The sequence below is a fragment of the Pyricularia oryzae genome, chromosome 1, assembly GCF_000002495.2.
Source record: "Pyricularia oryzae 70-15 chromosome 1, whole genome shotgun sequence".
In the NCBI taxonomy this organism is placed as follows: domain Eukaryota; kingdom Fungi; phylum Ascomycota; class Sordariomycetes; order Magnaporthales; family Pyriculariaceae; genus Pyricularia; species Pyricularia oryzae.
Window position 1 is genome coordinate 3,553,344 of NC_017844.1, and position 25,429 is coordinate 3,578,772.

Consider the following 25,429-nt stretch of genomic DNA (forward strand, 5'->3'; position numbering starts at 1 on the left):
AGATGAGGGGTGGTGGTGTCGGGAGGCTGCAGACGATCAGCACTTAAACCTCGCATGCTATAGGGCTCCTCGCATATTTTTCCTTTATTTTGTTTTTTTTTTGTGCTGACCGCCCGTTGCAACCAACGCCAGGGGATGCGAGCGCGCGTACCCGGCACTTGTGGTAACATCCATGTTCGAATCAAAATGTGTATTTCGTCATGGACCCAGCGACGGGTGATTGCCAACTAGACAAACACGAGTACGTACCTATGTACAGATTTTCATTGTTGGCCGGGTGAAAAGACAGAAAAACGATCACGATTCCTGGTTTCTTCATAACTATAGCCGTCAAGAAAAGGCGGGGGAGAAAATCAATTAAGCCGTTCCTTTTTTCTTCAGTAGTGTCATGTGTGGTACGGGCCGTTAACGTATATCGTCTTGACTTGTCTTGGTAAACATCATTTATTCACTAGCTCAATTAGTTTACTCTAGTAACAGTGGTACTGCTAAAATACTGTACACTGACATCAGAACAATCGGGAAAACCAACACACAAAACAGACGATGAATAAACATTAGATGGGGTCGCGTGGAAATCAAGGTTGTGTGTGGGGAAGAAGAGGCATCATTTTTTTTTTTTTTCAACAAGCAGCAAGGGTTGCAATAAGATCGAAGCATGGATTATTGATGGATGGGTCCGTCCCCAGTACAACACCATCATAGACGAAAGCAGCGAATTTGAGCTAAAGTGTTTCGATGGAACCCAAGAATCGACATCATCATTCTGGAATCTGGATTCTCTTCCCTACCTGGCCTCGGTCGCTAAGACTGGGCCAGGGGGAAAAAAATTGTTCGCCTATTGTAGTCAGCAGTGGCCTCATCGGTGAGCTGGCTGGCGCATAGTGGTACGTAGGCCGCCAACAGGTGGCGATTGAGGGAGGCCTCGTTTGCAAGCGCAATGAGCAAAAGTGAGGTGCGACTTGGGGAGAGAGTCTGGCAGGGTGTTCGTTGAGGTATGTTGAGTTTTTACTTTGGCATCCGATAGAGCCGCATGGTAGGTCTACTATAGGTTGATTGGCAAGGTAGGAATAAGCAAGGATTGTATTGTAGCTTTACTAGTAAGTAGGTAGTGGGAAAGGCTATGCACCAGGTCGTTCTTGCCTAATCGAGCCTTCCGTCGACGTCTCTTTCACTTAGACTACCTGCCTTAGCTACTACCTACTCCATACCTTTTTACCTTACTGAACGGTAAGGTACGGTAGAATACACCCATCCCAACCCAAAACCCGTCATGTCAGCCCATCGTACCTATCTGCCTCTCGAGGACCAGGCCAAATCCTGCTGTACCTTCCATGTTCCGTCATTTGGACCCTGGTTGTTCATTGTCTACCTTACCTACCTACCTCAGCTCACCTTTACCTTAAACGACCCCCCTGCCGTCTGTCCCGTCATCAGTGCAGCACTCCACTCCCGCCCACTTATCCCCCGTTTTCTTGGACTTGGACTACGACATACTCCAAAAAAGCTTGGCCTAGTCTTCTCGGCATCGTCGTCACATTCAAGTCACAAGTCACTTTACTCTCACTTCGACATCACTTGCAATTCTTCCCGGTCTTTTGGGCCCCATCAACAAGGAAAAAATCCATCTTTCCAGCTGGCCGTACTGGTTTGTGATTGGCAAACTAGGGGATCCCGCTTCCCGTCTGCATTGGTTCCACAGAGTAACACGGCTTCCCGTTCAATATTTAACAACCCACGACGAACCTCATTTCCCACCAACTCTTCCAACCTCTCCTCCCATCATCACAACTCACAGAAAAGCAACCTTCCCACCTTAATAATCCACTCATCACCACCAGCCCAACAGCTTCCGGCACTCGACAGCCTCGTACTCGTTGATCAACACATAATTCCCACATAATTTACATTTCAATCGACCAACCTATCTTCAAGATGTTCTCGATTAACAAGGTTGCCTTTGTGGCTGTCGGTGCTCTGGCTGCCGTTGCCGGCGCTCAGGAGAGGAACACCACCGACATCAGCTCCTTCCCCGAATGCGCTGTAAGTCTATAGTCGCCATGATCACGCCAATGCCGCAGTTTGTAGGCCAGTTTGTTTTGACGCATATCGACTGACAATCCTCCAAATATATAGCAATGGTGTGTCGAAGACATGCAGAAGTCTGAGAAGGCCTCGGAGCTGGGCTGCAGTGATGGTGACGACGCCTGCTTGTGCCGCAACGCCAACTTTGCCTACGGTGTTCGGGACTGCTCCGCCCAGTACTGCAATGACAGGACCACTGGCCTCGATGCTATCAAATACGTTTTCGACTGGTGCGACAGTAAGTTTGTTTCCCTCATGATCATGCCAGGTCACTCTTGTCGTGACACCGACTAACTTGTTTCCTCACCCTACAGAGGAGGGTGTTCAACTGTCCTCGGTCGTTTCGGCTGGTGCCACCAACGCTACCGGAATTGCGACTCCTACCGGTGCTGCTGGAGGTGCTGGTTCTGCCAGTGCCAGCACTAGCCCCGTCACTACTGCCGAGTACACCTCGACCATGACCACTGACGGCTCCACCGTTACCACCACTGGATTCACCACTGTCACCCCCAGCGCTACCGCCTCGGGCGTTGTCAGCACCATCACCTCGGATGGCTCGACTTTCGTGTCTACCATCGCCTCGTCCGCCTCGGACATGGTCAGCACCATCACCTCGGACGGCTCGACCTTTGTGTCCACCATCGCCGCGTCTGCTTCGAACGCTGTCAGCACTATCGTTTCGGACGGCTCGACCTTCGTCTCGACCCTGACTGACGCCGCCGGATCTGTCACCTCGAGGGCTGGTGATGCTGCTTCCAGCGCCACCGACGCTGCGGGCACCTCCGCCACTGCTGAGGGCTTCGTAAGTTGCACTCGACGGGTCTCAATATTTATGTCTAGATATCTAACCATGTTTGTTCTCTTGATAGGCCCCTCAGATGACTGCCGCTCCCGCTGGTATCCTGGCTTTGGCTGGTGTCGCTGCCTTCCTTCTCTAAGCACATCACATTAAACAACTCTCGTCTATACGGCGTTTGTTCTTTGATATGATTATGTTTGCATGACTGCATATGCTGCGACTTAATGTCCCCTTCTCTCATCCACTCACGCACTAATTTCTTGGTCGCTGTTTTCTCATAATCCCACGGAGACACATCATACCAAAACACCTCAATATCTACCCCCACGTGGATTACTTGGAGAAGGGGCTTGTTTTCTTGAACGATGATAAAAGGGGCGTCAGGGAATTTCTTCGGTTCTTTTTGATGATTCATGGATCACACAGGACATATTCTCGAGGTTGTTCTTAACTCTTACTGAAAGATAATTTTCGAAGATTTTTGGTCCATTCTCAAGTCTGCCTATCGGGTTTATGTGTTTGACGTCTTGCCTGATATTCTTTGAGCCCACACGGACAAGGATAGCCTACTTATTGAAGAGGTCACCAGGTATTATTGACTAGAGGATAGATAGAAAAAAATGTTTTGACCCATTGTCTTGAGCACTCCTCTATGATTTCCAGTCAGTCACCCACAGCCTAGCATGACTTGCAAACCCTGGTGCTTCTATGGGCTGTTCCTAAATGTGAATTCATTGATAGTTCGCAGTTCTCCCGGTATCTCTGACGGTTCTTGAGACGCACTGCTTTGCTTGTCATTAGTTTGGCCAATAGTAGTGATCGGAAATTGTACCTCATTTCAAAAGCTTAAAGCAAGCAAGCACACATAAGGGAATTTTGGAGACCAGCCAGTGGCTGACCAGTCGCAGTTTGCTATGATCCTTCTCCAAGCACCTCAAAAGTGCAAATGCGTTCCCCAGTGGCTGTCACCGCATCATTTACTGACAGCATGTCCCGTGGTTTCGGGTATGCTCTGGGAGGTTGATTGATGACTGTCACCCGAGACGAGGTCTAGCAGAAGGGGAGGAAAAGGAAACGTTGATTACGGAAAAAGGAAGCGGGATGGTTGCAACGAGATCATCCTCTTGGTCGTCGCGAGGCTAGTCGTTTTTACGCCATTTGCGCCCCTATGTAATTAGTACCTCCAGAACTCTTGTTTCTAAATCCCTGAACATCTGTACCCATCAGTTACTGAACACTTAGCCAGACAGCCTGAGCCCGGGCAAGCAGCCCTGAGACATATCCACAATGAACCTGAGACGATGTTCTTACGATGATGTCAAGATAGAAATGGTAGACAAATATTACTTATGAGTTTCCATCTTCCAATTCGATACTATGAGACAAGTGACATCCCAAGTGGGTGTCTTGCGAGGTCCACCGGCGTAGATACTACACCATCACATCAAAGAACATTTTAATATATACATCGGTCGTTGTGCGGGCTTTTTCAACTTTTTTGAACGATCTATTCTGTCACTGGATACAAAAGGCGGAATAACGATTAAGTCCACTCCTCTTGGCCGCACAGGGCATTCTCCCTTCGCAGATGCTAACAGTTGCCAAAACCAGCTGCATCAGTCTGTGTCGGGTTTCTTTCCCTCATTAGTGCAGATCAAGTGTAACCTTTCGTCCCGGGTAGCATATTGACCGGTTGTTGGGCTTCAAAAATGTGTCGACTTCGTTGTTGTTCAGGGGGATATCTTGTTGAAGAGAAGACAAGGCAGTTTTTCCAACCCTAACTATCTTGCTTCTCCCGACAGGGCTCACGACCGCACCAACTCCTTCCATCGGATTTTTTTTCTTTTGGCATTTTTTTCAACTGCATCTACCACTGGCCCTCCTTGGGGGCGGCAGCCTCGTCCCATGAGGCAGCACCCTGAGCGGCAGAGTCCCAGTTCTGGGGCTGGGCAGCAGCGTCGTCCCAGCCGGAAGCGGCGGCAGGGGCAGTAGCCTCCCAGTCGCCACCACCGGTAGCGAAGCCAGACTCGATGGCAGCCGGGCCAACCTCCTCGACGCCGGCAAGCTTCTCCTCCTCGACCTTGTCCTCGGCCTCGGCCTCGGGGTCGCGGTCTGTGTGTCTTTGTTAGCAAGAGCGCAAGGAGAACAACAATCACAAGACGAGGATGATAATAACGTACAGAAGTACAAGTCGACCATGACGTCCCAGGGGGTCTCGCGGTTGTAGATGGTACCGCGAAGACGGAGGACCTCACGGGCAAGCATCCACCAGATGCAGCCGATGGCGTGGCGACCCTTGTTGTTGGTGGGGATGGCAACGTCAACGTACTCGGTGGGCGAGTCGGTGTCGCAGAGGGCGATAACGGGAATGTTGACGTAGCTGGCCTCCTTGATGGCCTGGGCGTCGGTGCGGGGGTCGGTGACGACAATCAGGCGAGGCTCCTTGAACGAGCGGGTGATGTAGTTGGTGAAGCTACCGGGGGTGAAACGACCAGCGATGGCCTGGGCGCCGGTGTGGGCAGCGAACTTGAGGACGGCACGCTGACCGTAGGGACGGGCAGAGATGACACAGACGTCGGCGGGGTTGTCAATGGCAGTAATGATACGGGCAGCGAGGACGATCTTCTCCCTGTGGTTGGGTGTGGTTAGCTCTGACTTTCCCAGAATATGGTTTCTTTCCATATATCACCCCGTGCCATGCGCGTCGCACAAAGACTAATGATGCGGTTTGCGCGCACCAAATAACCTGTTTACGACGGCCGCCTCACTCCCAGTATCCCAATGCTTTCCTAGTAGTAAACGTACCAGGTCTTGCCAACGTTGATGACGTTGACACCATCCTGACGGGTCTTCCACAGGTAAGGGGCCATGTGAACCTGGAGGTTCTTGGAGCCGATGTGCGACTGCGCCGCCAGGAGCATCTCAATGTCCTGGCTGGTCGCGTTGAAGACCGAGGGCAGATTTGCGGGGGCCATCTTTGCAGTCTGTGTTATTCCTTTGTGAGGAAATTTGTGTTGGGGGAAAAGAAGAAGACTGAGATGGGTGTTGGTGTGGACGGCAAAGGAGAAGGAATATCGCGAACCTTTTCGACGCCAAAAAAAAGTTCGCTCCACTAATGGTTTTGGTGGGCAGGAGGGGTGGTGTGGGAGGGCTTCGAAGAACTTTGTTATTATGTAATACACGTCAGAAACTGGCAAGTCGAGAAGTACACGTGACTCTAACCCACCTGGGCTACCCACCTAATGAGCTCTCCAGAAGGTATACAGTATTGTAGACTGTACTCCATATTACCTACCTAAGGTAGGTAGGTACCTACGTAGGGTAGGCACCCCCTCATGCTCCAAATCATCTCCCTCGCCGTCTATGAACTTTTTAAGACCCCATCACTTTGAGAGATCTGGGAATGATTCGAAGATGGCTATTTCTCTCACGCATAGTAATATCACTTTCTGGGATTAATTCTACCAACTATCATGGGCCAACTTTGACTTGATCTGTATAAGTGTATAAGTGGCTGAATTGAAGCTACATTCATTATCTCGTTTGGCCTTGGGCTTTGACACACAATGGTGGCCCAGATACCTCCCTGTGTGACAATGTAGTGCCGTCATGAGAGAGTACAAGATGTGATGCCAAGCTCTACCAGAAGCAACTGAAGATTGTACGTACCCGTAGTACGTTACGATGTTATCAACATGCCTACCCTGCACTGGCACGTGCAGACCTGCCGCGCCGAGCAAAGTGGATCAGACCTTGTCCAAAATTTGGCATTGAGCTGCAACCTCAGTCGCGGTTTTCAGGAGGCTCCATCGAGACTTTGGGAGAGGTTTGTACATACAAGCCGCCCAATAACCACATCACAAAAATGCCTCCAAGAATACCTTGCCCTTCGGGGTTGAGTACCTTCTCATGTACGTAGTATTTCCCTGCCAACTGAAAACCTCCTTCGTTGCTCTTCAATGCTGACCTTGTCACCTACTCCCGGATGCGCAGTATGCATACGACCTGCAGCAAGACCATCACCCGCTAAGGCCCTGCAGCCTTTGATCCAGATAGCAAACATCTCTGCCAAGGAAAAGAAGAGGAAAGCCAGGCTCGACCCGTACTGGTTCGCGCAGTACCAGGCGAGGGTGGCGGCCAACCAGAAGCGCCAGGCCGAGCTCAAGATTAAGCGCGACTACGAATGGGGCCACCCCGTCGACGGCATCCTCAAGCCCTACACCGAGTCCTTTGACTCGGGCGGTACCGCTACCCTCTCCCTACCTGTGGCCGACGACAAGGGCAACGTCCTCGAGGAGCCTCACCCGCTGCCCACCTCGCCTCACATCCTCAACTTCCAGGTCGGCCAGGAGGACTTGGATGCCGTCTTCAAAGAGTCTTATGAGCTCACCAAGCCGCTGCCGCCGCAGAACGGTGACCACGTCAAGCACGAGCAGCAACTTGCCGAGCATGAGGCCACGCACGCCAAGGCCACGGAGGCGCTGAAGCGCATTACGGCCGTGGAGAACGCCAGCTCCAAGGAGCGGAGGCACGTCAACATCCGCCGTATCATTGAGGAGTTTGGCCGCCACAACACGGACAAGACGGTGCCTCAGAGGCCCGTGGCCGCCAACAGCCCGAGGATTGAGCCGGTGCAGCGCGCCGGCCCCGACACGGGCTCTTCCGAGGTCCAGATCGCCATTCTGACAGCCAAGATCCGCAAGCTGGCCCAGATGTACGCCGGTCCCAAGGGTAACAAGGACAAGGCCAACAAACGCAACCTGAGACTGCTTCTCCACCGGAGGGCGAAGCTGCTTCAGTACATGGAGAGGAAGGAGCGCAGGAGCGGAAGGTGGCTTCACATGTGCGAGAAGCTGGGCATCACGCCGGCCATGTACCACGGTGAGATTGAGGTTCGATAAGGTCGCAGATATGAAGACATGTAGAGAGATGCTGGAGAAAGGCATTTGTGATATAGAGTGTAATTTTCTATGTAAAATACATCCTCGGAAAGTTGAGGCTTGGTCGGAAAATAATTCGCCCCATGTACGCCGTCCCATGATTTTTCTTGCTTTGCAACGAGCCGTCGGCGCGTTAGCGTAGCAAAGTTCCCGGTATGAAGAAGCCAAAACAGAGATAGAACAACAAGCAGATTATGTACCAGACATTTTGCTGGTCAATTCAAAAAAAATGAATGAAACAAAACTAAAAGACGCTGATATAGTTGCCGATGCGCTCCTTCTGGTTCTGCGCAATGCACTCGGCAATCCAGGTTATGTTCCGGATCTCCTGTTCTCTGAGCTTCACCCATGCGTACACTATGGCGAAAGTGAACTGCCTCGTGAACGCGCTCTTTGAAATCTCCATCTCCTTTTGGTAGAACATGTCCTCCAGGCTCTTGCCCTCAGAACCGCCTTGGCCACCACCCATGTTTCCAGGACCAGAGAGACCACCACTAAGTCCGGCGGTATCGAAGAAGGACTTGTAGTCTGACACACCGTCCACGGCCAACCGAACGCCGTCCAGGTCGTCGGCACGTGACAACATCAAAGTGCCCTCGGGGTACAGACGGCCAAAAGTTGGGTAGAGCTTCTTGCGATCCTCCTTGGTGAGTTCGGTGCCGAAAGAGTTCAGGGTGATGTTGATGGCACGACGGTCAGCCTCGAACTCAAGGATTTCGGACATGACCTCCGCAGTCGGCGTGCCAGCCATGTCAGGGTGAGTGTTGACAAAGTTGTGGAAATCTTCCAGGTAGTTCTTATAAAGGGTGTTCCTGACAATCTCGATGTTGAGCTCGTCTAAGTCGGTGTGGCTCAAGCTGTTCTTGAAGTAGGGGGCCAACGGCGTCTCGATGAGCACGCTGTTGTAAAGCTCCTCGATATTGGTCGCCACGCAGAGCACCGGCATCGTCTCGAACCATCCAAGCGGGTGGCAGCGCTCCAGGAGTTCCCTGGTGTCCCTCTCATGAAGGGTACCAGTGATCAAGAGTGCAACGTTGTCGATCATGTAGCCGTAAGTGAGGTAGTCCATGAACTGGGCGAGTGAGCCCACGGCGTTGGCACGAACATATCGGAACTCGGAGACGAGCTTATCTGTCGCCTTGGCGGCGAGAGCAGACGTTGATGGGTTCGGGGGCAGCGATGCAAGAAAGTCGCCGTATGAGGGGCCGAGCTGTAGTTTGAGGTCTATGACCAGAGCAAGCACTGTCAGTGGCATATTCGGTCGCAACTCGATATGTCGGTTCCAGAGAGGAAAGGCTTTCGTTTACCATCGACGCTTTCGCATTGTGTCATGTTCGCATAGTTTGACCCTGTGAGAAGACCATTCCTGTAGCCGCGAACAATACCCTCTATGTATCTGCATGATGGTGTCGCTGGTTAGATCTTTGCAAGAAGCGTTCGTTTGATGCGATGCGCAATCAAAATCATACCCATTGTTGACGTTGAAGAGGAGACCCTCCATGGCTGCGGTATAGAGTCGGCGATATTAAATCTCCCTCGAATAGCTTGTAGCAATAGATATAAGATGGAAAGCGGCGAGGGTAGTGGCTTCGACGATGACGATACAGGCGGCAGAACCAGTGTTGGTTAATTAGATGCTCTCACGCCCAGGTAAGGTACATACCGAATCCCGGCGAGGAGCTCTCCGCTTGCCTGGCGCGATGCACGGACCCAACGGGGGAGGCGTTTTTGGTGGCTGAGAATTTGACAGTACAAGTGACCCTAACCCTACGATGACCGTTCACGATGAGATTAGTCATTGCAGCCGCTATGCGCTAGTCCATAAAAGGCTAGTCTATCGGCAAGCTACAACCCCACTTCAGGGTGATTGGGAGCTCAGCCGTCAATCGAGGAAAAAAAAAAATTGAAAATTTCCGCGACCAAATATTTTCGCCATCCAATATCGGTGTCGTGTGGCTGCCAGCACAACATATGCCAACGCCGAAGTCGACAACATCTTGAGAATTATTGTAATAGTTGTTGTCCACCCTCAACAATGCCTCTTCTCATTCTTGCTGAGACCAGTGCGGGGTAAGCAGCACAATTGTTCTAGCAGCGGCGCAGCGCCACAAGAAAGAAACATGCTTGATAGCCAGGCTGTTTGTTTGATCGTGACCATTGCTAACAAGCCATCGCGTTGAAGTTATGGTCTCTTCAAGGCCCGCGATAAGAAGCTGCTCTCTGCAGATGACCTGGAGAGCAGGCTAGACACTGCCGAAAAGATCAATCAAGAGTAAGTATCATCACGTCTGGGTGATCTAATTTGCGACGTTTCGGATTATGGAATGGGTGTCTAACGTCAAGCGCAGGTTGAAGCTTAAGGAATTTGTGAAATGGGACAGCGCAGCTGCTGCCGTGGGGGAGATCGGTGCCTTGCTTGAGGGCAAGGTCCCCCCGATGCTGGCTAAGCTCATGGAGACGGTCAAGGACGAGAAGAAGGTCTCGCTGGCGGTGGCCGACAAGAACATCGGTGTTGCCCTTCAGAGGATTCCAGGCCTCAGCAACATCACCGAGATCAACTCCGGCTCCTCCACGACCGATCTCTACCGTGGTATCCGTACCCATCTGTCCGACCTCATCCCCGGAATCCTGCCAGAGAACTTCAAGACCATGTCTCTTGGTCTCTCGCATTCACTCTCGCGTCACAAGCTACGATTCTCAGCCGACAAGGTGGATGTCATGATTATTCAGGCCATCAACCTCTTGGATGATCTTGACAAGGAGCTGAACACGTACGCTATGCGCGTCAAGGAGTGGTACGGCTGGCACTTCCCTGAGCTGGGCAAGATCCTCAACGACAACCTTGCTTACGCCCGCGTCATTCTCACCCTTGGCATGCGCTCCAACGCTACCAAGGTTGATCTGTCCGAAATCCTGCCCGAAGAGATCGAGACGGCCGTCAAGGCTGCCGCCGACCTGAGTATGGGTACCGAGATTAGCGAGGAGGATCTTGAGAACATCACTTTGCTTGCCGAGCAGGTTGTCTCATACAGCGAATACCGTGCCCAGCTGTCTTCATACCTCGACGCCAGGATGCGCGCTATTGCTCCCAGCTTGACGGAGCTGGTTGGTTTCCTTGTCGGTGCCCGTCTGATCGCTCACGCCGGTTCCCTCATGAACCTGGCCAAGAACCCCGGTTCCACTATCCAGATTCTCGGTGCCGAGAAGGCATTGTTCCGTGCTCTCAAGACTAAGCACGCCACACCCAAGTACGGTCTCATCTACCACGCCTCCCTCGTCGGCCAAGCGACGGGTAAGAACAAGGGCAAGATCGCCCGTCAGCTGGCCGCCAAGGCAGCACTTGGTGTCCGTTCGGACGCTCTGACAGAGTTCAAGGATGGTGAGGAGGCGGACGAGGAGGCTCGCGCTGTTTTCGGTGCCACTCAAAGGGCCAAGGTCGAGTCCAACCTCAGGAGACTGGAAGGCAAGCCTATTCTAGCCAAGGGCGTGACAGTTGGTCCCAACGGCAAGGCCGCACCGGCACCTAGCAAGTGGGATGTCAAGGAGGCGAGGAAGTACAATGTTGACGCCGATGGACTTGCCGGCAACGAGCCCGCCAGTGCCGAGACTCCTGTCAAGGAGTTCAAGAAGAAGTCAAAGAAGGCAAAGGAGCCTTCCCCCGATGAGGAAGATGCTTCGGACGATGACATGGAAGATGCTCCAGCTCAAAATGGCACCCCTGGTAAGGACCCTATGCATCTGCCTCTTAAGGGCTGCAAATATTTGGCCAACACTAATTCGTGTCGTTTCTCTACAATAGCCAAGGCTACTCCTAAAAAGTCATCGGGCAAGCCAGGCAAGCTTACCGAAGCCGACTACGAGCGCCTTGCCGAGCAGGCTGGTATCTCGGTGTCCAAGTTCAAGAGAAAGTTTGAGCGTGGCGATGTCGAGCTGGATTCCGAAGGCAACCCAGTCGTTCACAGCAAAAAGGATCTCAAGAAGAAGCGCAAGTCCATGGACGCTGGCAGTGAGATGGGCACCCCGGCTGGCGGCGAGAAGCGAAAGAGGGATGACGACGAGGAGAAGCCCAAGAAGAAGAAGAAGAAGCATAGCATTTCATGATGCGCTTGGATGTCGCTTATGTTTTCTCTTCTCCCACTTCATCTCATCTATCAGGTGTTTTTTTCTCTGAAAGCTTGTTTCCATTGTATAAACAATCTGACCTTCTTTTTCGGTCAGAGTCTCGGCGTTGGATGGTATGGGATTTGTGTTGGTGCCTTTTTGCTTTGGGCAGTCGTTCTAAGTTCTCGAATTCACTTCTCGACATACCATGTTACGGAGTTTGTCAATACGGGTCACGGAAAAAGAAAAGAATGCGAATGCTCTAATACGTTACCAAGACTGGTCTTGTTTATCGCGCGATCCCTGTTCTTTGCCAGTGCTGCATTGAAGTTAGGAATTTCCGGCCGGTCCAAAGACTACCTACCTACCTAGCGAGGAACTATGTCAATATTTTGGTGCCACCTCGTACGGACAGGCTCTCCAAGTCGTGCGATTGCGATAGGACAATTAGATAATTGATGAGGGCCATGACGTGCCCGTTACGGCTTATAAATCCCCACGAGTGCAGGCCAATACAAAAAGCATAGCTGCGGACGCAAATACTTGCATTCTATTTGGCCTTTCATTTAAAATACGACATCCAAAACTGGACTATCTGATCACTTAACAATTACGAGACCAACTACAAGGCAAAAATACAGCAGGCACACAAATTAAAAAGATCATCCCCCCCCCCCCCCCCCCCCCCCCCCAAAAAAAAAAAGTTTTGGGAACAGAGGAACATGGCGTCCAAAGCCTTCTACGCCATCGTAGCGGGCGTCGGTCCAGGCACCGGGCGCGCCGCGGCTCTGCGGCTCGCCAAGGCGTACCCGGTGGTGCTGCTGGCGCGCAAGCCCGACAGCTACAACGACCTGGTGGCGGAGATCAAGTCTGGCGGCGGCAGTGCGGTCGGCATCTCGGCCGACACGTCGGACGCGGGCTCGGTCAGGTCCGCGTTCGCGGCCATCAAGAACGAGCTGCCGGATAGCAAGCTGGCGGCCGCGGTCTACAACGTCGGCACGGGGTTCGCCATCAAGCCGTTCCTTGAGCACAGTGCCGAGGAGCTCGAGTCGAGCTTGTCTGCTAATGCGTGAGTCTCTTTTTTTAAACATGTTTGATTGGTTGTCTAGAATCTCCATGCACGGGAGTGAGATGGGAGATGTAGCCTGGGGGGTCTGAACGGGGCTGAACAAATGGCATGTGCCTTTTTTTCATGATGCTGATTTTGATGTTAAAGAGGCGGCCTGTTCAACTTTGCACAGAGCTCCATCCCGCTGCTTCTCGAGTCGGTAGACGGTGCTCCTCACCCGCCGACCTTGATTGTGACGGGGGCTACGGCTTCGCTCAAGGGCTCGGCGAGATTCGCAACCTTTGCTGCGGGCAAGTTCGCCAAGCGTGCCATTGCGCAATCCCTAGCCAGGGAGTTTGGACCAAAGGTAATGAATTACTCAAGTTTGCCCCCATCGCTTCCACACCCGGACTACATGGTCTCCTGGTATCTAACAGTTTTTAATGATGAAATTTTCAGGGTGTCCATATTGCCCATGTCATCGTCGACGGCATAATCGATACACCCAGAACAAAGGAGTACAGGGCCAACGACGGAGCGCCAGATGGAGCCATCGACCCCAATGCTGTAAGCAGTCCTTCTCCGTCTCTAGTCTATAGGTCTAGTAGCCAATGCTGACAGTTTTACAACCTGTTCCAAGATCGCCGACACTTTTTGGCATCTTCATACCCAGCCCCGGTCCGCATTTACCTTTGAGGCGGACCTGAGACCTTTTGTTGAGAAGTTCTGATGTGTGTTAGTAGTAATTATTAGTCAAATGACAAAAGAGCGAAGCTGAAGGCCGATGCTGGTCGATGACTGCGTGCACAGAGAGATGGTTGCATATATATATGCAAAAAAAGTAGTCGTTATCGCGTACAAGGCCTGGCGAAGGTCCCATAAGTGAGCTCGAATCGAGATGTCTATGTGCATTCTTTCTGAATACATGTCGGTCCAGTCTCTATCACCAGATGACGGTGATCTTGGCCCACAGACAAAGCGGCGCGTCTTTGCGCGGGCACGCATTGGCTCGGGTTGATCATGTTGCCACTCCTGGCTTCTACTCGCTCGAATTCCCCCCGGGCGAAGATGTTGGTAAAGGCCCCCAGACAGATGTCTCTTCTGCTCAGGTACCTGGCGCCCCTGGCACCGTGACGCCGTTCTCAATTGCCAACCGCTCTTCCTCCTTGCGCTGCCTGATAGCTTCCGTCTCGGCACGCAGTTTCTCCAAGTTCCAGGGGTCGTCATCATCCTCGGCATCGTCGTCGTCCTCTTCGGTGCGCCAGTTGCCGCTCTCGAAGAGAGCACGTCCTGTCGCATCCTTGGCCTTGCGAGCCTGCTCCTCAGCCGCCTTCTTGTCCAACCGGTCCTTCTTCCACTTGGCGAATGACTCGGGCGTCACGGGCGTTAAAGTTCCCGTCAGCTTGTGCCTTTCTGACTCCAAAAATTCTTCGAGCGTCAGAGTCTTGAGGGGCGACTTGTCCAGTAGGGCCTTTTCACGAGCTCGATCTTCTTTGGTCTTGAGCACGAAGCTGTTTTTGTACAGTAGATTAGTATTCTGAGCATGATTTACTGTATGAAGTAAGAGAATGAGGAAAGATGTTTGGTAAGAGACATACCCTTGCGGCAAAGCGTGTTTGTACATGCACTTGTCACCTCCGTTTGGACAAATCCAGAACCATCCGTACTTGCCATCCTCGATAGCCTCGATAAAGTATTTGCAGACCTTGTCCGTCGTGGTCCGCTGGTTGCCCTTCTTGCTTAGAACGACACTCCTCAGCTTGTCCTCGTCCCAGTCGGCCGAGGTCTCAGCCTTCTTCTTGTCGTCCTCATTCTCCCTAGTGTCGGTGTACAAACTCTTCTTCTCCGTCTTGCGCTCGACGTCCAGGTCGTGACTGAACTTGCACTTCTTGCCCTTCTCGCAGTTGCCCTTCTTGAAGAAGATGCAAAGCACCGTCTTCGGGTCGACGCCAAAGGGCACCTTTTGGATCTGGGCGGGCTTGTTGAGGAGTAGGTCTGCCTCGCGCTTGGCGTCCTCTGCGGCCTTCTTTTCGCGCTCGCGTGCCGCCTTCTCTGCCTCCTTGCGCTTCTGCTCGGCGTTGCCACCAGACTTGGCCTGGGCCTGCAGTTGTGCAATCTGCTTTTGAGCGGCACCACCCTTCTTGTTCTTCATACCAAAGGTCTTGTCATCGACGACCTTGGTCACGCTGGGCTTCTTGCCCCCGGCCTTGTCGTTCTTTTTTGGAGGCATCGTGCGGGGCTGCGTTGGGCTCGCTCGCCAACCGGTGGGAGGGTTTTTCTTGGATTATGTTTGATGAGAGTAGTAGCTGGGTGGGCTTATCTAGAGAGACGAATTGCGTCTGGGGGCGGGAGTTCAACTCCTGTGCTTGTGGTGGTCGTCTGCGTCTTTGGTAACCACTTTCTTTTTAGTGGGCTGTTGTGGGATGCGATGGAATTCGATGACCGAAGCCTTGGAAAATCAATCGATCAATCAGTGACGATGATTTCACCCCACGCTGCCAGGACAAGTCAGTCCCCACTGAATGTATCACGTGATATGACGAGTGTTTGGCTGCTACTTTCTATTTTTTGTATAGGTACTGAGAGTAATACCAGCAAAGTAAGGTACCTAGGGTACCTAATTACAGCAAGTCCCAAACCAGCGGTTGGTTTGGTCAATATCACACTCAACTAGTTTTTGGACAGCGATGCGCCGTATGACTTGTTGTTCGAACTTAAAGTTTGGGCTACCGCATTCCAAAATCGTACCATTACTTTCCTGATTAAGATGCAAGCAAGAGTAGCTTTTCGATGCATGCAGTCAGCCTTAGAATGCGGTTTACATTGGGCGATAAACTGAAATTTATATCAACGCGGTTTACTTGTCAGGTGGACCGGTCCGTCTAACAAAGCTACCTTAGGTAGTCAATTTCACGTTCTCATTTAAAAAAAAAATGGTACCTAGGTAGGTAGGTACCAAGTATCTAGGTATCTATCTTTACTGGTAATTGCGCCTCTCTGTTAGTCGCCCGATGGTGCAGGGTAGGCTAACCTCGGAAACTACCCACATCGACTTGAGTTCAACGGCGGTCAGTTTTCCTACCCAACGACAATTTCCACGACATTATTTGGCCAACACCGTCATTTCTCAAATATTGAGGAAAAAGATACCATAAATCTCCTGGCTTTACACGAAAAAGCAGATTTTTACAAAAAATTTCACCTGCCGCCAGTTTTGTCTTTTATTCCAGCAATCCGACGCATTTAAACTGATTTTAGCAAAACGGACGCGTTGTGGATCGGAGACGCGCCTTCAGTCAAAAACTCACACCAGAAAATAAAATCCAAAATAACGAGGACGCTTGATAGGCGGGTAGGCTCACAGCAGGCTGAGGCCTTGCTTGTTTGAGCAACTGGGAGTGAAATGGATTGGTTCCGGAAGTACGGTGCGGGAGCAGCGAAGGTAGCAGCAGCACCACAGCCACCACCACCGTCACACGGGCCTCAGCTTGGCCATGAGAACAAGTCGCAGCCCTCTTCACAGGGGAGTGTACGCATGCAAATAGTCATCGGCTCTTCACCACATAAGCGCCCATCTCCATCAGTATACGATGAGGTTGAGGACGAGGGCGAGGATGAGCTCAGCAATGCTGTCACCACGGATCTTATGCCGCGTGCTTGGAAGCCTGCAAGTGCCGGCGCCAGTATACCGTGCGGCGCGTTAGCCTCTCCACCTGCCCCTGCCAAGGCCTTGAATCCGGGCCCAAACAGGTCATCAAGGCCAGCACCACGGCCGCAACCACAGCCATCCGCCTCTTTTGACCTCCCAATACAGCAGCCCAAGAAGCGCGGCCGGCCAAAAGGATGGAAGCCAGGCATGCCCTATTCTACCACAAGCAACCGCCCCGCTTCGGAAGCCGCCAAGCTGGCCCGGGAAGATTACCTGCGTAAGCACCCAGAGGCCGTAGCCCCCGTCGCCAGGGGCAGACCACGCACGGCGGCACCCAAGGGTCCGCCAAAACCGCGCGGCCGTCCGCCCAGAAAGCCGCCGCAGACTCCGCGGCAGGTCCTTAACAGTCTAGAGCGTCGCTACGTTCCCTTCCTCTGCGAGTGGAAAGACTGCAAAGCCGAGCTGCAAAACATGGACACTCTGCGGCGCCATGTGCGTAAGGTGCACGGCAGGGAGGAGGTCTGTCGGTGGTCGACTTGCGCCAGCTCCGGATCGACCGAGGTCTTTGGCACCAACGACGAATTCATCGGCCATGTGGAGCACGCTCACCTTGTGCCTTTCCAATGGCACATGGGATTCGGCTACAGCAACGAAACGCCGATTCCTTCTAGGATAAAAGCAGACGAGGACGCGCCCGTGCCGGCCTATCTGCTGGATGAGAACGGGATGCAGGTGACGCCTTGGATAAAGGAGATAGAGATCGAGGACCAAGTCACTCGTCTGGCGCGACGAAGAAAGCTGCGTCTCGCGCTCAAGTGGATGAATGATGAGGCCCCATTGGAGGATGGAGACAACAGCGAAGAGGAAGCTTCAAGCTGAAATCATGGAGGCCTTCGCAACTGTCGCGGATGCACGTAAATAACTGTTTTTGGCATATCACACTTGGTTGCGGCAACGTCAAGATACTCTGCTTTCAGGGGAACAAGTGGCGTACAGACGGCCCTGGCCTGTGGATTGGTTTTCTTTATTTTGCATGGAGTTGGGATATGTGTGACGATTATACGGATGATGGTTCCTGCGGCTTGGGAACATGGGCATTTGCGATATTAAGCCTTCTCGTTCATCATATTCAGTTCCGTCACCTTGTAACGTTCCTGCATCTTCTTCATCTCCATCGTTCACATGAGTTTCTACTGCCACCGCTCTCTGCACGAGACTCTTCCAAGCCTGAAAGCAACCTACCATTTTTTGCAACTATCACAGGGAAGCATGGCCTAGAGACGCTTGTCCGGTTTAGGATTGGACAGAACGTGGGTCGGGCACATTTGCCTCGGGTGCCTTCCGATTCATTTTTGGCTTGCCCGCTGCTGGTGACAACAAATTTTCCAGTTTCGTTAAGATCTCGGGCTAGATTGACGAGGAGGCTTTAGCCCATACGTAGACTTTGGCAGTGCCGGTAGCTTGCAAGGAAGGAAACAACAGGAGGTTTTGCATACCTTTGCAACAGCCGGAGATTGGAACGCATCCCAGTCGATCCCGTATGCTTCATCAGACCCAGTACGAGGTTGCGAAGCCGTGGCATGTATTTGTTCGACTTCCTTATCCAGCTGCCCGAGGTCCTGGTCATCGCCAGCCTGCACAGAGAGCAACAGCTTCGCGAGCGCCGCAAAACTCGCGCCCTGGCATCATATGCCAATTGCTCCTCCCCTTGGGTGGACATTGTGGAAGGCAAATGAGCCGAGACCGATGAGACAGCTATGCAGAAGAGGGGGGCAGTTTCAACATCGGGCCGGAGTGGTTCTGGGACGACGGTGCAAGGGTGGTCTATGTCGATAGCTTAAATTGATATGACTTCCATTGTAGTTGGAGTCGTTGCGTACTTTGTCCGTAAGTTCAGGGTCATCATCAGCAAGCGGCGGGATGCGAACGAATTGGTGATGAAATAAAACCGCAGTATCTAGGTAGGCAGTGATAGGCAAGCTGCCAACATCTTAGTACTACTGTGGCAAGCTTCGCCCCTGTACTTGCCATGCAATTTCTCCCCCACTACGTTTTAAAAAGACTCCTGGTCCACTCGTGCTGTTAGACTTTGATCTGCTGGAACAAGTAGCCGCCAGAATTCTCGCAGTTGTTAGTTGTCTGCGTATAAGTGAAATGGACAATGTAGTAAGCGTATCCTATAGCCAGGCCAAGGGGGAAAGAGGAATTATTAGCCAGTTATACAGGTACTCATGTCAAGGGGTGCAAAATACCGATCCCACCAATGTTTTCGGGGTCGGTTCGTATCGCCTCTCTGTAGATGCTGAAGCAAGACCCTCCGCTAATATAAGTTGCAAAATCCATCAAGTTCACCTGTAATAATATAGCGGCAAGCAGCGACCGAAGAAGCAGCCTCGACAACAGGGGCACGGCATGACGACCGGTTACTCTCCTTGGAAAGGCCCGTCAATATAGGAACCTCTGTCAATCTCCACGATGTCCAACTCGGGTCTTTTTTTCCTTTGTTTTTGGTGTATTTACTATTTATGCAGATGATACATAATGCTCTTGTTAGGGAATTAAAACATAGTGCTGCTTTTTTTTTGTCCTTTTGCCGTACGATCCCAGTCCAGGCGAGGCCGGTATGGATCGCCATGAGTCGATATATCCAGCCCCGAGGTTCATCAGGCTGGGATCAAATTTTGAAAGTGAAATGAGTAGGATGTGTCTTGCTAGACGATCAAATATCTGCTGTTCCGATGCTTCTTTGCGCACTTATAGCTAGGCCAAGCCCAACTGACCAGGCCCCTTCGTCAACATCGTCCGTCATCTCGCAGCCTCGAAAGTACCAAAGAGCCAAACAAACGTTCCTTGCAGAAAAGGACACAGGTGATAACGAAAAAAAGGAGACATCGCCGCATCTCGACTCGTTTTTTTCTCGGTCTACAGGATATCTAGGGTAACATATACGTATTCATGGTTCGCGTAAGGGTATTATGCCTACTTATCATCTCCATAGTGCAGCGTCACACTGCTAAATGCCGAGAACGGGTCATCATCCGCGACCTTGCGTGTTGCGCCTCCAATGTCCACGCTCTGGCTGTCCTTGAGTGTGCGGAAGTTGCCATCCGGGCCTTGATCGGGGATTATAGGTGGTGTCAAATGTCTTAGGAGGGCCCACTGCGTCGTCCTGAACCAGGGGTGACGCTTGAGCTCGGCGGCACCAGCGATGGCTCCAAGGCGTCGGTTTTCGTCCTTGATCAAACATTTCCTGATGAATGATTTGCCCATCCTATTCAAGTTGGCCGGGTCAGCATGACTTTACTCTCAATCGTATGTGGAGATGGGATGCGCCGGGTGGCTACTCACGGTGAAAGCTCCGGGTCGTCCGGAAAGTGCACATCCTCTCTCATGACATTTGCAAAGGTTGCGTTGCGGTTCTTGCCCTTGAATGGTGTGACGCCGTATATCATCTCAAATGATAGAATGCCCACGGTCCACCAGTCCACAGCAACACTGTGCCCGTGACCCTTAATCACCTCGGGCGCAATGTACTCTTCGGTACCGACGAACGAGTTGGTGCGGTAGCCTTCCAAACAAGACCGTGTGTCGAGCATTGTCGTGGTGCCGTTTCTACCGACTATCATGGTGGGCATGCCGTCCTGACCTGAGATCTTTGACAGATCGAAATCGGATAACATGATGTGACCTGACTCGTGCAGGAGGATGTCTTTTGCGGTACCATGGTTAGTATCCAGGACGAATCGCGCGATGTGGAGTGAATATAGATAGAGCCCCAGGGGTGAGACGAGATGGGGGCGGGAACGCAAACTTACTCTCAGGCTTGAGATCTCGGTAGATCAAACCGTTCATGTGGAGGTACTCAAGCGCGGAGATGACCTCAGCGATATAAAACCTCGCAGCCTCCTCAGAGATGCACTTCCCCGGTCGAGATTGAAGCGCCCTGAAGAACTCGCCGCCACTGCAGTACTCCATGCACAAATACAGATACTTTTGCGACTGGAATGAATGGTGTAATGACACGATGAATGGGTGGTTCATAACCTGAAGGATCTCCTGTTCGGTGACCGTCCTCTTGATCTTGTTCCTACGGATCATTTCGTCCTTGTCCAACACTGTTCCGCGAGCATCAGCACACAGGTCGAAATCTTAAGCAACAGGGGGGGGGGAGGGGGTTCACTCACTCTTGAGGGCAAAGAGCTTATCTCGCTTCTTTTCGCGTACCAGGTACACTTTGCCGACATCGCCCTTGCCGATGAGCTTGAGCTTCTCAAAGTCTTCGGGTCCGACCCGGACCGGCCCTTTCTTTATCGAATTCGAGCTGTACGTCCTGTGATATGCGACGAGCTTCTGTTTCGGTCCACCGTGCGGCGGTGTAGCAGCGTTCGGCGTCGGGACGACAACGATCTCACCCCCCGCCGATGGTATGACGCATTCACCGCCACCGGTGGACGACGGGCCCGGGGTCGGGGTCGAACTTGACGTTCCGACGAGGCCAACAGCGCTGGCGTTCTTGTTGGCAAGGAGGGTCTTTTCCTTCCCCCTGCCCGATGTTGCCGGCCGACCCCCGCTGAGGTAGCCAAAGATGAGACCAAGCTGGGACGGTTCACTCTTCACGCGTCTTATCCTCCTGGCAGCTTCGCTGTCAGCGGGTGTGGAGTGTGGCTCGTTTGCATCTTGAGATTCGTCGTCGTGCGTCGTATATTGCGCCCCATCGCTGTCGTCGGCCCGGGTCGATTTGGCCTGGGGCGCCTCGTGGCCCGTCTTGGAACGACCGAAAGGGAGGCGGCGCCTGTTGTTGTTGATCTTGAAGAAATTCCTGAGCTTGTCCCCTGTTGAGGTCTTCTCATTCGTGGTTGTTTTTAAGGCAGACATGTTGGGAATTGTGTCCGGTTGAAGCCGAGGTCTCGAGGCGATCTCGTCTGCGGAGTCTGTCGAGCCGACGGCTAAAGGTGGCGTCACCTACGTGGTGCCTTGGTAGTAGTTGCACGGATAATTACAGGAGAGAAGGAAACAATGTAGAATTCAAAGAGAATAATTAAGCAGATACAGTGGTGATTCGGGAGAGTATATTGACCCGACAATCGTGGGGGTAAAAAAGGTCGTCGTCGAGGAACAACTTGTTGTTGGGATGTCGGAGACGAGACGGGCGGATCGGGCTAACAGAAGGCGACGACAAGAATCAGACCCAGGATGTGGTTGATTGCCCCAATGCGATGTTGCTACGTGAAATCCAAGTCGATTTGATCCGGTAAGCCTCGCACCTGAAGGGCCAGGCGTGATTCTGCTAAGTGTTCATTGTTCTGGGACGAGATTGTTGATCCTTCCGACGCTGGCTATGAGCGGCTCGCATGTCTGTGTCGTGATCTTGTCCACCTCAGATCTGGGCACTTCCCGCCCTCCGCACTTCCGCACTACCACGTAATTACACTGCCAGCCCCATTTGTAATGCGGCGGGTGGGGCAGTCCCGCCGTCACTGACCGGGAGGTTGGCAGGTTGCTTAGCAGGGATCTGATGCCTGAGGCAGACAGAGAGACAGCCTACTACGGTAGGTACCTAGGTACCTTGACTTAACCTGCCTACCTTAGCTTGCGTAGTAATAATTCACTATCTTCGTATCCAGGGCAGTGCTATCGGGCTGCATCGGGCGCACGCAAAATCGGCCCCACTAGGCAAGCGCCAATATTTCTGATTTGTTGTCTGTTGTCTGTTGTCTGTTGTCTGTTGGATTTTTTTTATTCAGACATGTTGACAGCTGCTCGTGCATCTGCCATATGATTCGTGTCATCGTACTTACGTGTATAATTTGATAAGTATTTACCACGTAGAATACAAAAAGCGGCTCGAGTGAACAGATCACTTGGCGATCATCACCAACTCTATTGGTGAATAACCCTTTCCAACTCAACAGCTCCTGTGGCTGGATGATTCAGCCCCCGTCTGATTTTATCAATGCTATTTCTACGTATGCAATACACTGTGTAAAGTGCCAGGCAAAAGCAGGCTCTGGCATGTCATCCCACCAACTCTTCATGGGTACATGAACGGGTGGATTTAGTACAAGTATTACTCAGTAAACTACTGAAGGTACAGTACTACTAGTAATTGGGTCCACTTGTGTTGGCCTTGTGGGGTAGTTATACCTAGGGTCATAATACACACAGTTTCGATTTGTGAGGGATCTACAAAGTATTAGATCTGCGACGAGCCGAAAAAAAGACAATTTAATTAATTCGCTTCGAATCCCGTTATTGGGAATGGAGGCTCCTCCTGCCGGCATATTCCTCCTGTTTCTGTACTCTCAACATGCCTGGGTGCCATTCTGTCTGTATGCCTAAGCACCGACCCGCCTGATCGCATCGACGAAGTCCTTACTGATGTCAACTTATACAATCCCATCATCTCGATATGATCAACGCATTGGGCCTTCAATCTTAAACCTGACTGTAACCAGCTTATCTGATTTCTTTCGACGAGTCAATCCCATCACTCTGGTCCAAGGGTAAAAAAACAAGAGAGAGAGAGAGAAGAAAAAGCCGACCCCTTAGTGTTAACATGATCAAACCATGAACTCCGTACGTCCTGTTAGGCTTATCATTACTTATGTATCGGTGTCATGGCTTTTACCAGCTCGCGTTCTCCGCAAGCCGCCGCTGCTGGGCCTCTCTCTTTTCTTTCTCATAACTCTCTACGAAGTCGTCGTAGACGGCAATCCTCTTTTGAGGCTGCATCGCCTCTTGGAATTTCTGACGTGCCTGAAGAACTTCGGGAGTTGGGCAAGCCGGAGGACCCTCGACGGCCTTGGCTTCTCTATGCTTGGGCTGTTGAGCCTTGCCGGCCTTCTTGTCATTCTTGTCGGGCAGGATACTCTGTCCTTGGCCAAATATCACCTTTGCCTCGTTCGTGACGGTGTACTTGGGGGTGTGGTCCGCATGTTTGCCGTCAACATCGATAACACCGCCGGTGAGCTGCCCGAGGAATACGCGGTACGAATACGAATAATCGATCTCACAAAAGGTGTTGGGTGTCTCGCAATGCTGAGTGAGGGCCGAAAGGGTCCGGTACATCTTGCTGCAGAAAGGGCACCTGTATTTGGCGGGCTGGTGATCATTGGTTTTGAGATGGCCAATAAGTTGACCAGCTTTCTTGAATGTTTTGCTGGAGCCATATGAGCTTTGTGGTCAGTAAACCAGAAATAGGACAAAATAATTCCTGCACAAAATCAAGAGGGACTACTCACATGCAATGAGGCGCGTATGCGCATCGGTACTTGTCCATTACGTGCTCGTAGTACATACCCACACTGAACTTAGGGTTGTCAGGGTCGCGGATGTCCAGATTAAGCGCTGGCGTCTGCGGATCGTGGGACGCAGCAAGATGCTTAAGCTGTTGGGCAGTGGGTTGAACAGCAGGAGGAGCATTGGGGAACAACCTCTTGCTCGCAAGCATGTCTGCAGTCACTGGGGCAGACTTCTGGACACGAGGATTGTTGTTCTCTTTTTGCGCCCAATTATCGTCAGATGTGAGTAGGTCGGGACACTTGGAATCGCCTTTGTGAAACTTCTCAACCGAACTTGAAGATTCCAATCCCAGGTCATGCATCTCAGAGGCAAGCTTTTGCTCCTCGTCGGGAAGATCAACCCGAGGGTCTCTATGGCCAAGGTACTCGCCAAAATCACTATTGATAGGGGCGGGACCCAGCTGTACACCCTTCTTGTGACGGGCCTCGTCACGGTAAGCAAGCTCGCGGACGAATTTCAAGCTTTTGTCTCGCGCGGTTTCTATGCGAGCTATAGCGTAAGCTGCCTTGTCACAATCGACGAGATGATCCATCAGCTTGTAAACCTTGTTGTGATGTTGACCGCATGCTGGACAATTCAGGTCTTGATCCGCCGGGTGATTCTGTAGTTAGATTGTGAGAGATTCCTGGTCAGCATATACTCGAAACGGTGCAGGCTGACCTAGATCGAGTGAGCTGAGCTTACCATTCTCAAATGATAGTAAAAGGCCTCGCTGGAGTGCAATTTCTCGTTACAGATGAGACACTCCAGATGACCTTCACCCAGCTTTATCTTCTCCTCTTGGTGCTTAAAAATCGCCTCGGGGTTGTCTGAGAAGAACACCTCATCGCATTGAGTGCACTCATGACGTTTTTTGCCACTCGTCAAGACGACGGGATCAGGCTCCTTGTGGTGTACCATGGTGAAAGAAGTAGTAGCAGCGAGTCGATCTATATTAATGCTTTTATGTGAGCCCTCTGTATCATGAAATGGCTGACTAGGATGGCAGGCAGAAGGGCAGTGAGGAGCATGGGGGACGCAACGAGAAAACTCCAGCTAAAAGCAGGTGAGATCAAGGTGACAGGCGTAAGAGCGCATAAGGTAAACTAGGTTCGAACAGGACCTCTTTGGTGAGGAAAACTCGAGATTGTAAGGGATGTTTTGTTGATTAGATGGAAGGCAGGTAGTTCTTGAGACGATAGATAATATCACGAAGGGAGTTCTTTGGGTGGATGAAGACGGTTGGTAGTATATTGCGGGAAGATGAACTGACTGTTTGGTGATGATTGTGGTAACGCGAAGGAGATTTTTCAATAGGAGGAGATGCGAAAAGGACACAACGACAGATCGATTTCCTGCTTACCTTAGAGAGATGCAGGTGGTTAACTAGGAGGTAGGAAACAACGCAAGACTTTACTTGGGTGGCTGATGAGGATTGAGAAGTGCCTAGAGAGATAGAGAGGATAAGATTCAGTTCACGTATCCTGCTTAACCAAGATTGTGATGGATTCGAGTGAATAGAGAAC

General features: G+C 51.7%; 10 protein-coding genes across 10 annotated transcripts; 5 read left to right on the top strand and 5 right to left on the bottom strand.

Moving 5' to 3' along the window:
• The first annotated feature begins 1,738 nt into the window (after positions 1-1,738).
• On the top strand, positions 1,739-3,612 carry MGG_07005 (uncharacterized protein). The gene is made up of 4 exons (XM_003709714.1): positions 1,739-2,043; positions 2,137-2,323; positions 2,400-2,887; positions 2,955-3,612. Exons 1-4 carry the CDS (start codon positions 1,936-1,938, stop codon positions 3,021-3,023), a joined length of 852 nt encoding a protein of 283 aa, XP_003709762.1. The 5' UTR covers positions 1,739-1,935; the 3' UTR covers positions 3,024-3,612.
• A 655-nt stretch (positions 3,613-4,267) lies between these two features.
• On the bottom strand, positions 4,268-6,008 carry MGG_11776 (40S ribosomal protein S0). Its single transcript, XM_003709715.1, has 3 exons — positions 5,690-6,008; positions 5,065-5,513; positions 4,268-4,996 (listed from the first exon to the last, which is right to left on the bottom strand). Exons 1-3 carry the CDS (start codon positions 5,857-5,859, stop codon positions 4,752-4,754), a joined length of 864 nt encoding a protein of 287 aa, XP_003709763.1. The 5' UTR covers positions 5,860-6,008; the 3' UTR covers positions 4,268-4,751.
• A 680-nt stretch (positions 6,009-6,688) lies between these two features.
• On the top strand, positions 6,689-8,078 carry MGG_07006 (uncharacterized protein). Its single transcript, XM_003709716.1, has 2 exons — positions 6,689-6,795; positions 6,878-8,078. The coding sequence occupies exons 1-2, from the start codon at positions 6,750-6,752 to the stop codon at positions 7,783-7,785; spliced, it is 954 nt and encodes a 317-aa protein (XP_003709764.1). The 5' UTR covers positions 6,689-6,749; the 3' UTR covers positions 7,786-8,078.
• Positions 7,772-9,522, bottom strand: MGG_07007 (V-type proton ATPase subunit D). The gene is made up of 3 exons (XM_003709717.1): positions 9,294-9,522; positions 9,132-9,220; positions 7,772-9,048 (listed from the first exon to the last, which is right to left on the bottom strand). The coding sequence occupies exons 1-3, from the start codon at positions 9,323-9,325 to the stop codon at positions 8,069-8,071; spliced, it is 1,101 nt and encodes a 366-aa protein (XP_003709765.1). The 5' UTR covers positions 9,326-9,522; the 3' UTR covers positions 7,772-8,068.
• Positions 9,523-9,714: 192 nt separating this feature from the next.
• On the top strand, positions 9,715-12,567 carry MGG_07008 (nucleolar protein nop-58). The gene is made up of 4 exons (XM_003709718.1): positions 9,715-9,894; positions 10,007-10,096; positions 10,173-11,545; positions 11,624-12,567. The coding sequence occupies exons 1-4, from the start codon at positions 9,860-9,862 to the stop codon at positions 11,923-11,925; spliced, it is 1,800 nt and encodes a 599-aa protein (XP_003709766.1). The 5' UTR covers positions 9,715-9,859; the 3' UTR covers positions 11,926-12,567.
• Positions 12,568-12,617: 50 nt separating this feature from the next.
• Positions 12,618-13,940, top strand: MGG_07009 (oxidoreductase). Its single transcript, XM_003709719.1, has 4 exons — positions 12,618-12,994; positions 13,142-13,340; positions 13,433-13,540; positions 13,614-13,940. Exons 1-4 carry the CDS (start codon positions 12,648-12,650, stop codon positions 13,701-13,703), a joined length of 744 nt encoding a protein of 247 aa, XP_003709767.1. The 5' UTR covers positions 12,618-12,647; the 3' UTR covers positions 13,704-13,940.
• On the bottom strand, positions 13,807-15,449 carry MGG_07010 (translation machinery-associated protein 46). The gene is made up of 2 exons (XM_003709720.1): positions 14,572-15,449; positions 13,807-14,484 (listed from the first exon to the last, which is right to left on the bottom strand). The coding sequence occupies exons 1-2, from the start codon at positions 15,201-15,203 to the stop codon at positions 14,079-14,081; spliced, it is 1,038 nt and encodes a 345-aa protein (XP_003709768.1). The 5' UTR covers positions 15,204-15,449; the 3' UTR covers positions 13,807-14,078.
• Positions 15,450-16,071: 622 nt separating this feature from the next.
• MGG_07011 (uncharacterized protein) lies at positions 16,072-18,325 on the top strand. The gene has a single exon (XM_003709721.1). It carries the CDS (start codon positions 16,377-16,379, stop codon positions 17,499-17,501), a length of 1,125 nt encoding a protein of 374 aa, XP_003709769.1. The 5' UTR covers positions 16,072-16,376; the 3' UTR covers positions 17,502-18,325.
• A 773-nt stretch (positions 18,326-19,098) lies between these two features.
• Positions 19,099-22,029, bottom strand: MGG_07012 (AGC/RSK protein kinase). Its single transcript, XM_003709722.1, has 4 exons — positions 20,807-22,029; positions 20,438-20,737; positions 19,971-20,331; positions 19,099-19,893 (listed from the first exon to the last, which is right to left on the bottom strand). The coding sequence occupies exons 1-4, from the start codon at positions 21,495-21,497 to the stop codon at positions 19,602-19,604; spliced, it is 1,644 nt and encodes a 547-aa protein (XP_003709770.1). The 5' UTR covers positions 21,498-22,029; the 3' UTR covers positions 19,099-19,601.
• A 1,109-nt stretch (positions 22,030-23,138) lies between these two features.
• On the bottom strand, positions 23,139-24,835 carry MGG_07013 (uncharacterized protein). The gene is made up of 3 exons (XM_003709723.1): positions 24,609-24,835; positions 23,864-24,525; positions 23,139-23,781 (listed from the first exon to the last, which is right to left on the bottom strand). The coding sequence occupies exons 1-3, from the start codon at positions 24,822-24,824 to the stop codon at positions 23,247-23,249; spliced, it is 1,413 nt and encodes a 470-aa protein (XP_003709771.1). The 5' UTR covers positions 24,825-24,835; the 3' UTR covers positions 23,139-23,246.
• Positions 24,836-25,429: the final 594 nt, after the last annotated feature.

Excerpts from the sequence above, each read along its gene's own strand:
- MGG_07005 (XM_003709714.1), top strand. The coding sequence starts at position 1,936 with ATGTTCTCGATTAACAAGGTTGCCTTTGTGGCTGTCGGTGCTCTGGCT. Across the intron at positions 2,044-2,136 it reads GCTCCTTCCCCGAATGCGCT|CAATGGTGTGTCGAAGACAT; the intron begins GTAAGTCTATAG and ends CCAAATATATAG. Across the intron at positions 2,888-2,954 it reads CCGCCACTGCTGAGGGCTTC|GCCCCTCAGATGACTGCCGC; the intron begins GTAAGTTGCACT and ends TTCTCTTGATAG.
- MGG_11776 (XM_003709715.1), bottom strand. The coding sequence starts at position 5,859 with ATGGCCCCCGCAAATCTGCCCTCGGTCTTCAACGCGACCAGCCAGGAC. Across the intron at positions 5,514-5,689 it reads ATCAACGTTGGCAAGACCTG|GGAGAAGATCGTCCTCGCTG; the intron begins GTACGTTTACTA and ends ACCCAACCACAG. Across the intron at positions 4,997-5,064 it reads CATGGTCGACTTGTACTTCT|ACCGCGACCCCGAGGCCGAG; the intron begins GTACGTTATTAT and ends AAAGACACACAG.
- MGG_07006 (XM_003709716.1), top strand. The coding sequence starts at position 6,750 with ATGCCTCCAAGAATACCTTGCCCTTCGGGGTTGAGTACCTTCTCAT. Across the intron at positions 6,796-6,877 it reads GGGGTTGAGTACCTTCTCAT|TATGCATACGACCTGCAGCA; the intron begins GTACGTAGTATT and ends CCGGATGCGCAG.
- MGG_07007 (XM_003709717.1), bottom strand. The coding sequence starts at position 9,325 with ATGGAGGGTCTCCTCTTCAACGTCAACAATGG. Across the intron at positions 9,221-9,293 it reads CTCTTCAACGTCAACAATGG|ATACATAGAGGGTATTGTTC; the intron begins GTATGATTTTGA and ends ACCATCATGCAG. Across the intron at positions 9,049-9,131 it reads ACAATGCGAAAGCGTCGATG|ACCTCAAACTACAGCTCGGC; the intron begins GTAAACGAAAGC and ends CTCTGGTCATAG.
- MGG_07008 (XM_003709718.1), top strand. The coding sequence starts at position 9,860 with ATGCCTCTTCTCATTCTTGCTGAGACCAGTGCGGG. Across the intron at positions 10,097-10,172 it reads GCCGAAAAGATCAATCAAGA|GTTGAAGCTTAAGGAATTTG; the intron begins GTAAGTATCATC and ends CGTCAAGCGCAG. Across the intron at positions 11,546-11,623 it reads AGCTCAAAATGGCACCCCTG|CCAAGGCTACTCCTAAAAAG; the intron begins GTAAGGACCCTA and ends TCTCTACAATAG.
- MGG_07009 (XM_003709719.1), top strand. The coding sequence starts at position 12,648 with ATGGCGTCCAAAGCCTTCTACGCCATCGTAGCGGGCGTCGGTCCAGGC. Across the intron at positions 12,995-13,141 it reads TCGAGCTTGTCTGCTAATGC|AGGCGGCCTGTTCAACTTTG; the intron begins GTGAGTCTCTTT and ends TTGATGTTAAAG. Across the intron at positions 13,341-13,432 it reads CCAGGGAGTTTGGACCAAAG|GGTGTCCATATTGCCCATGT; the intron begins GTAATGAATTAC and ends TGAAATTTTCAG.
- MGG_07010 (XM_003709720.1), bottom strand. The coding sequence starts at position 15,203 with ATGCCTCCAAAAAAGAACGACAAGGCCGGGGGCAAGAAGCCCAGCGTG. Across the intron at positions 14,485-14,571 it reads AAACACGCTTTGCCGCAAGG|CTTCGTGCTCAAGACCAAAG; the intron begins GTATGTCTCTTA and ends GTACAAAAACAG.
- MGG_07011 (XM_003709721.1), top strand. The coding sequence starts at position 16,377 with ATGGATTGGTTCCGGAAGTACGGTGCGGGAGCAGCGAAGGTAGCAGCA.
- MGG_07012 (XM_003709722.1), bottom strand. The coding sequence starts at position 21,497 with ATGTCTGCCTTAAAAACAACCACGAATGAGAAGACCTCAACAGGGGAC. Across the intron at positions 20,332-20,437 it reads CCGAGATCTCAAGCCTGAGA|ACATCCTCCTGCACGAGTCA; the intron begins GTAAGTTTGCGT and ends GTACCGCAAAAG. Across the intron at positions 19,894-19,970 it reads GACGACCCGGAGCTTTCACC|GATGGGCAAATCATTCATCA; the intron begins GTGAGTAGCCAC and ends CAACTTGAATAG.
- MGG_07013 (XM_003709723.1), bottom strand. The coding sequence starts at position 24,824 with ATGGTACACCACAAGGAGCCTGATCCCGTCGTCTTGACGAGTGGCAAA. Across the intron at positions 24,526-24,608 it reads TTTACTATCATTTGAGAATG|AATCACCCGGCGGATCAAGA; the intron begins GTAAGCTCAGCT and ends ATCTAACTACAG. Across the intron at positions 23,782-23,863 it reads GCATACGCGCCTCATTGCAT|CAAAACATTCAAGAAAGCTG; the intron begins GTGAGTAGTCCC and ends ATATGGCTCCAG.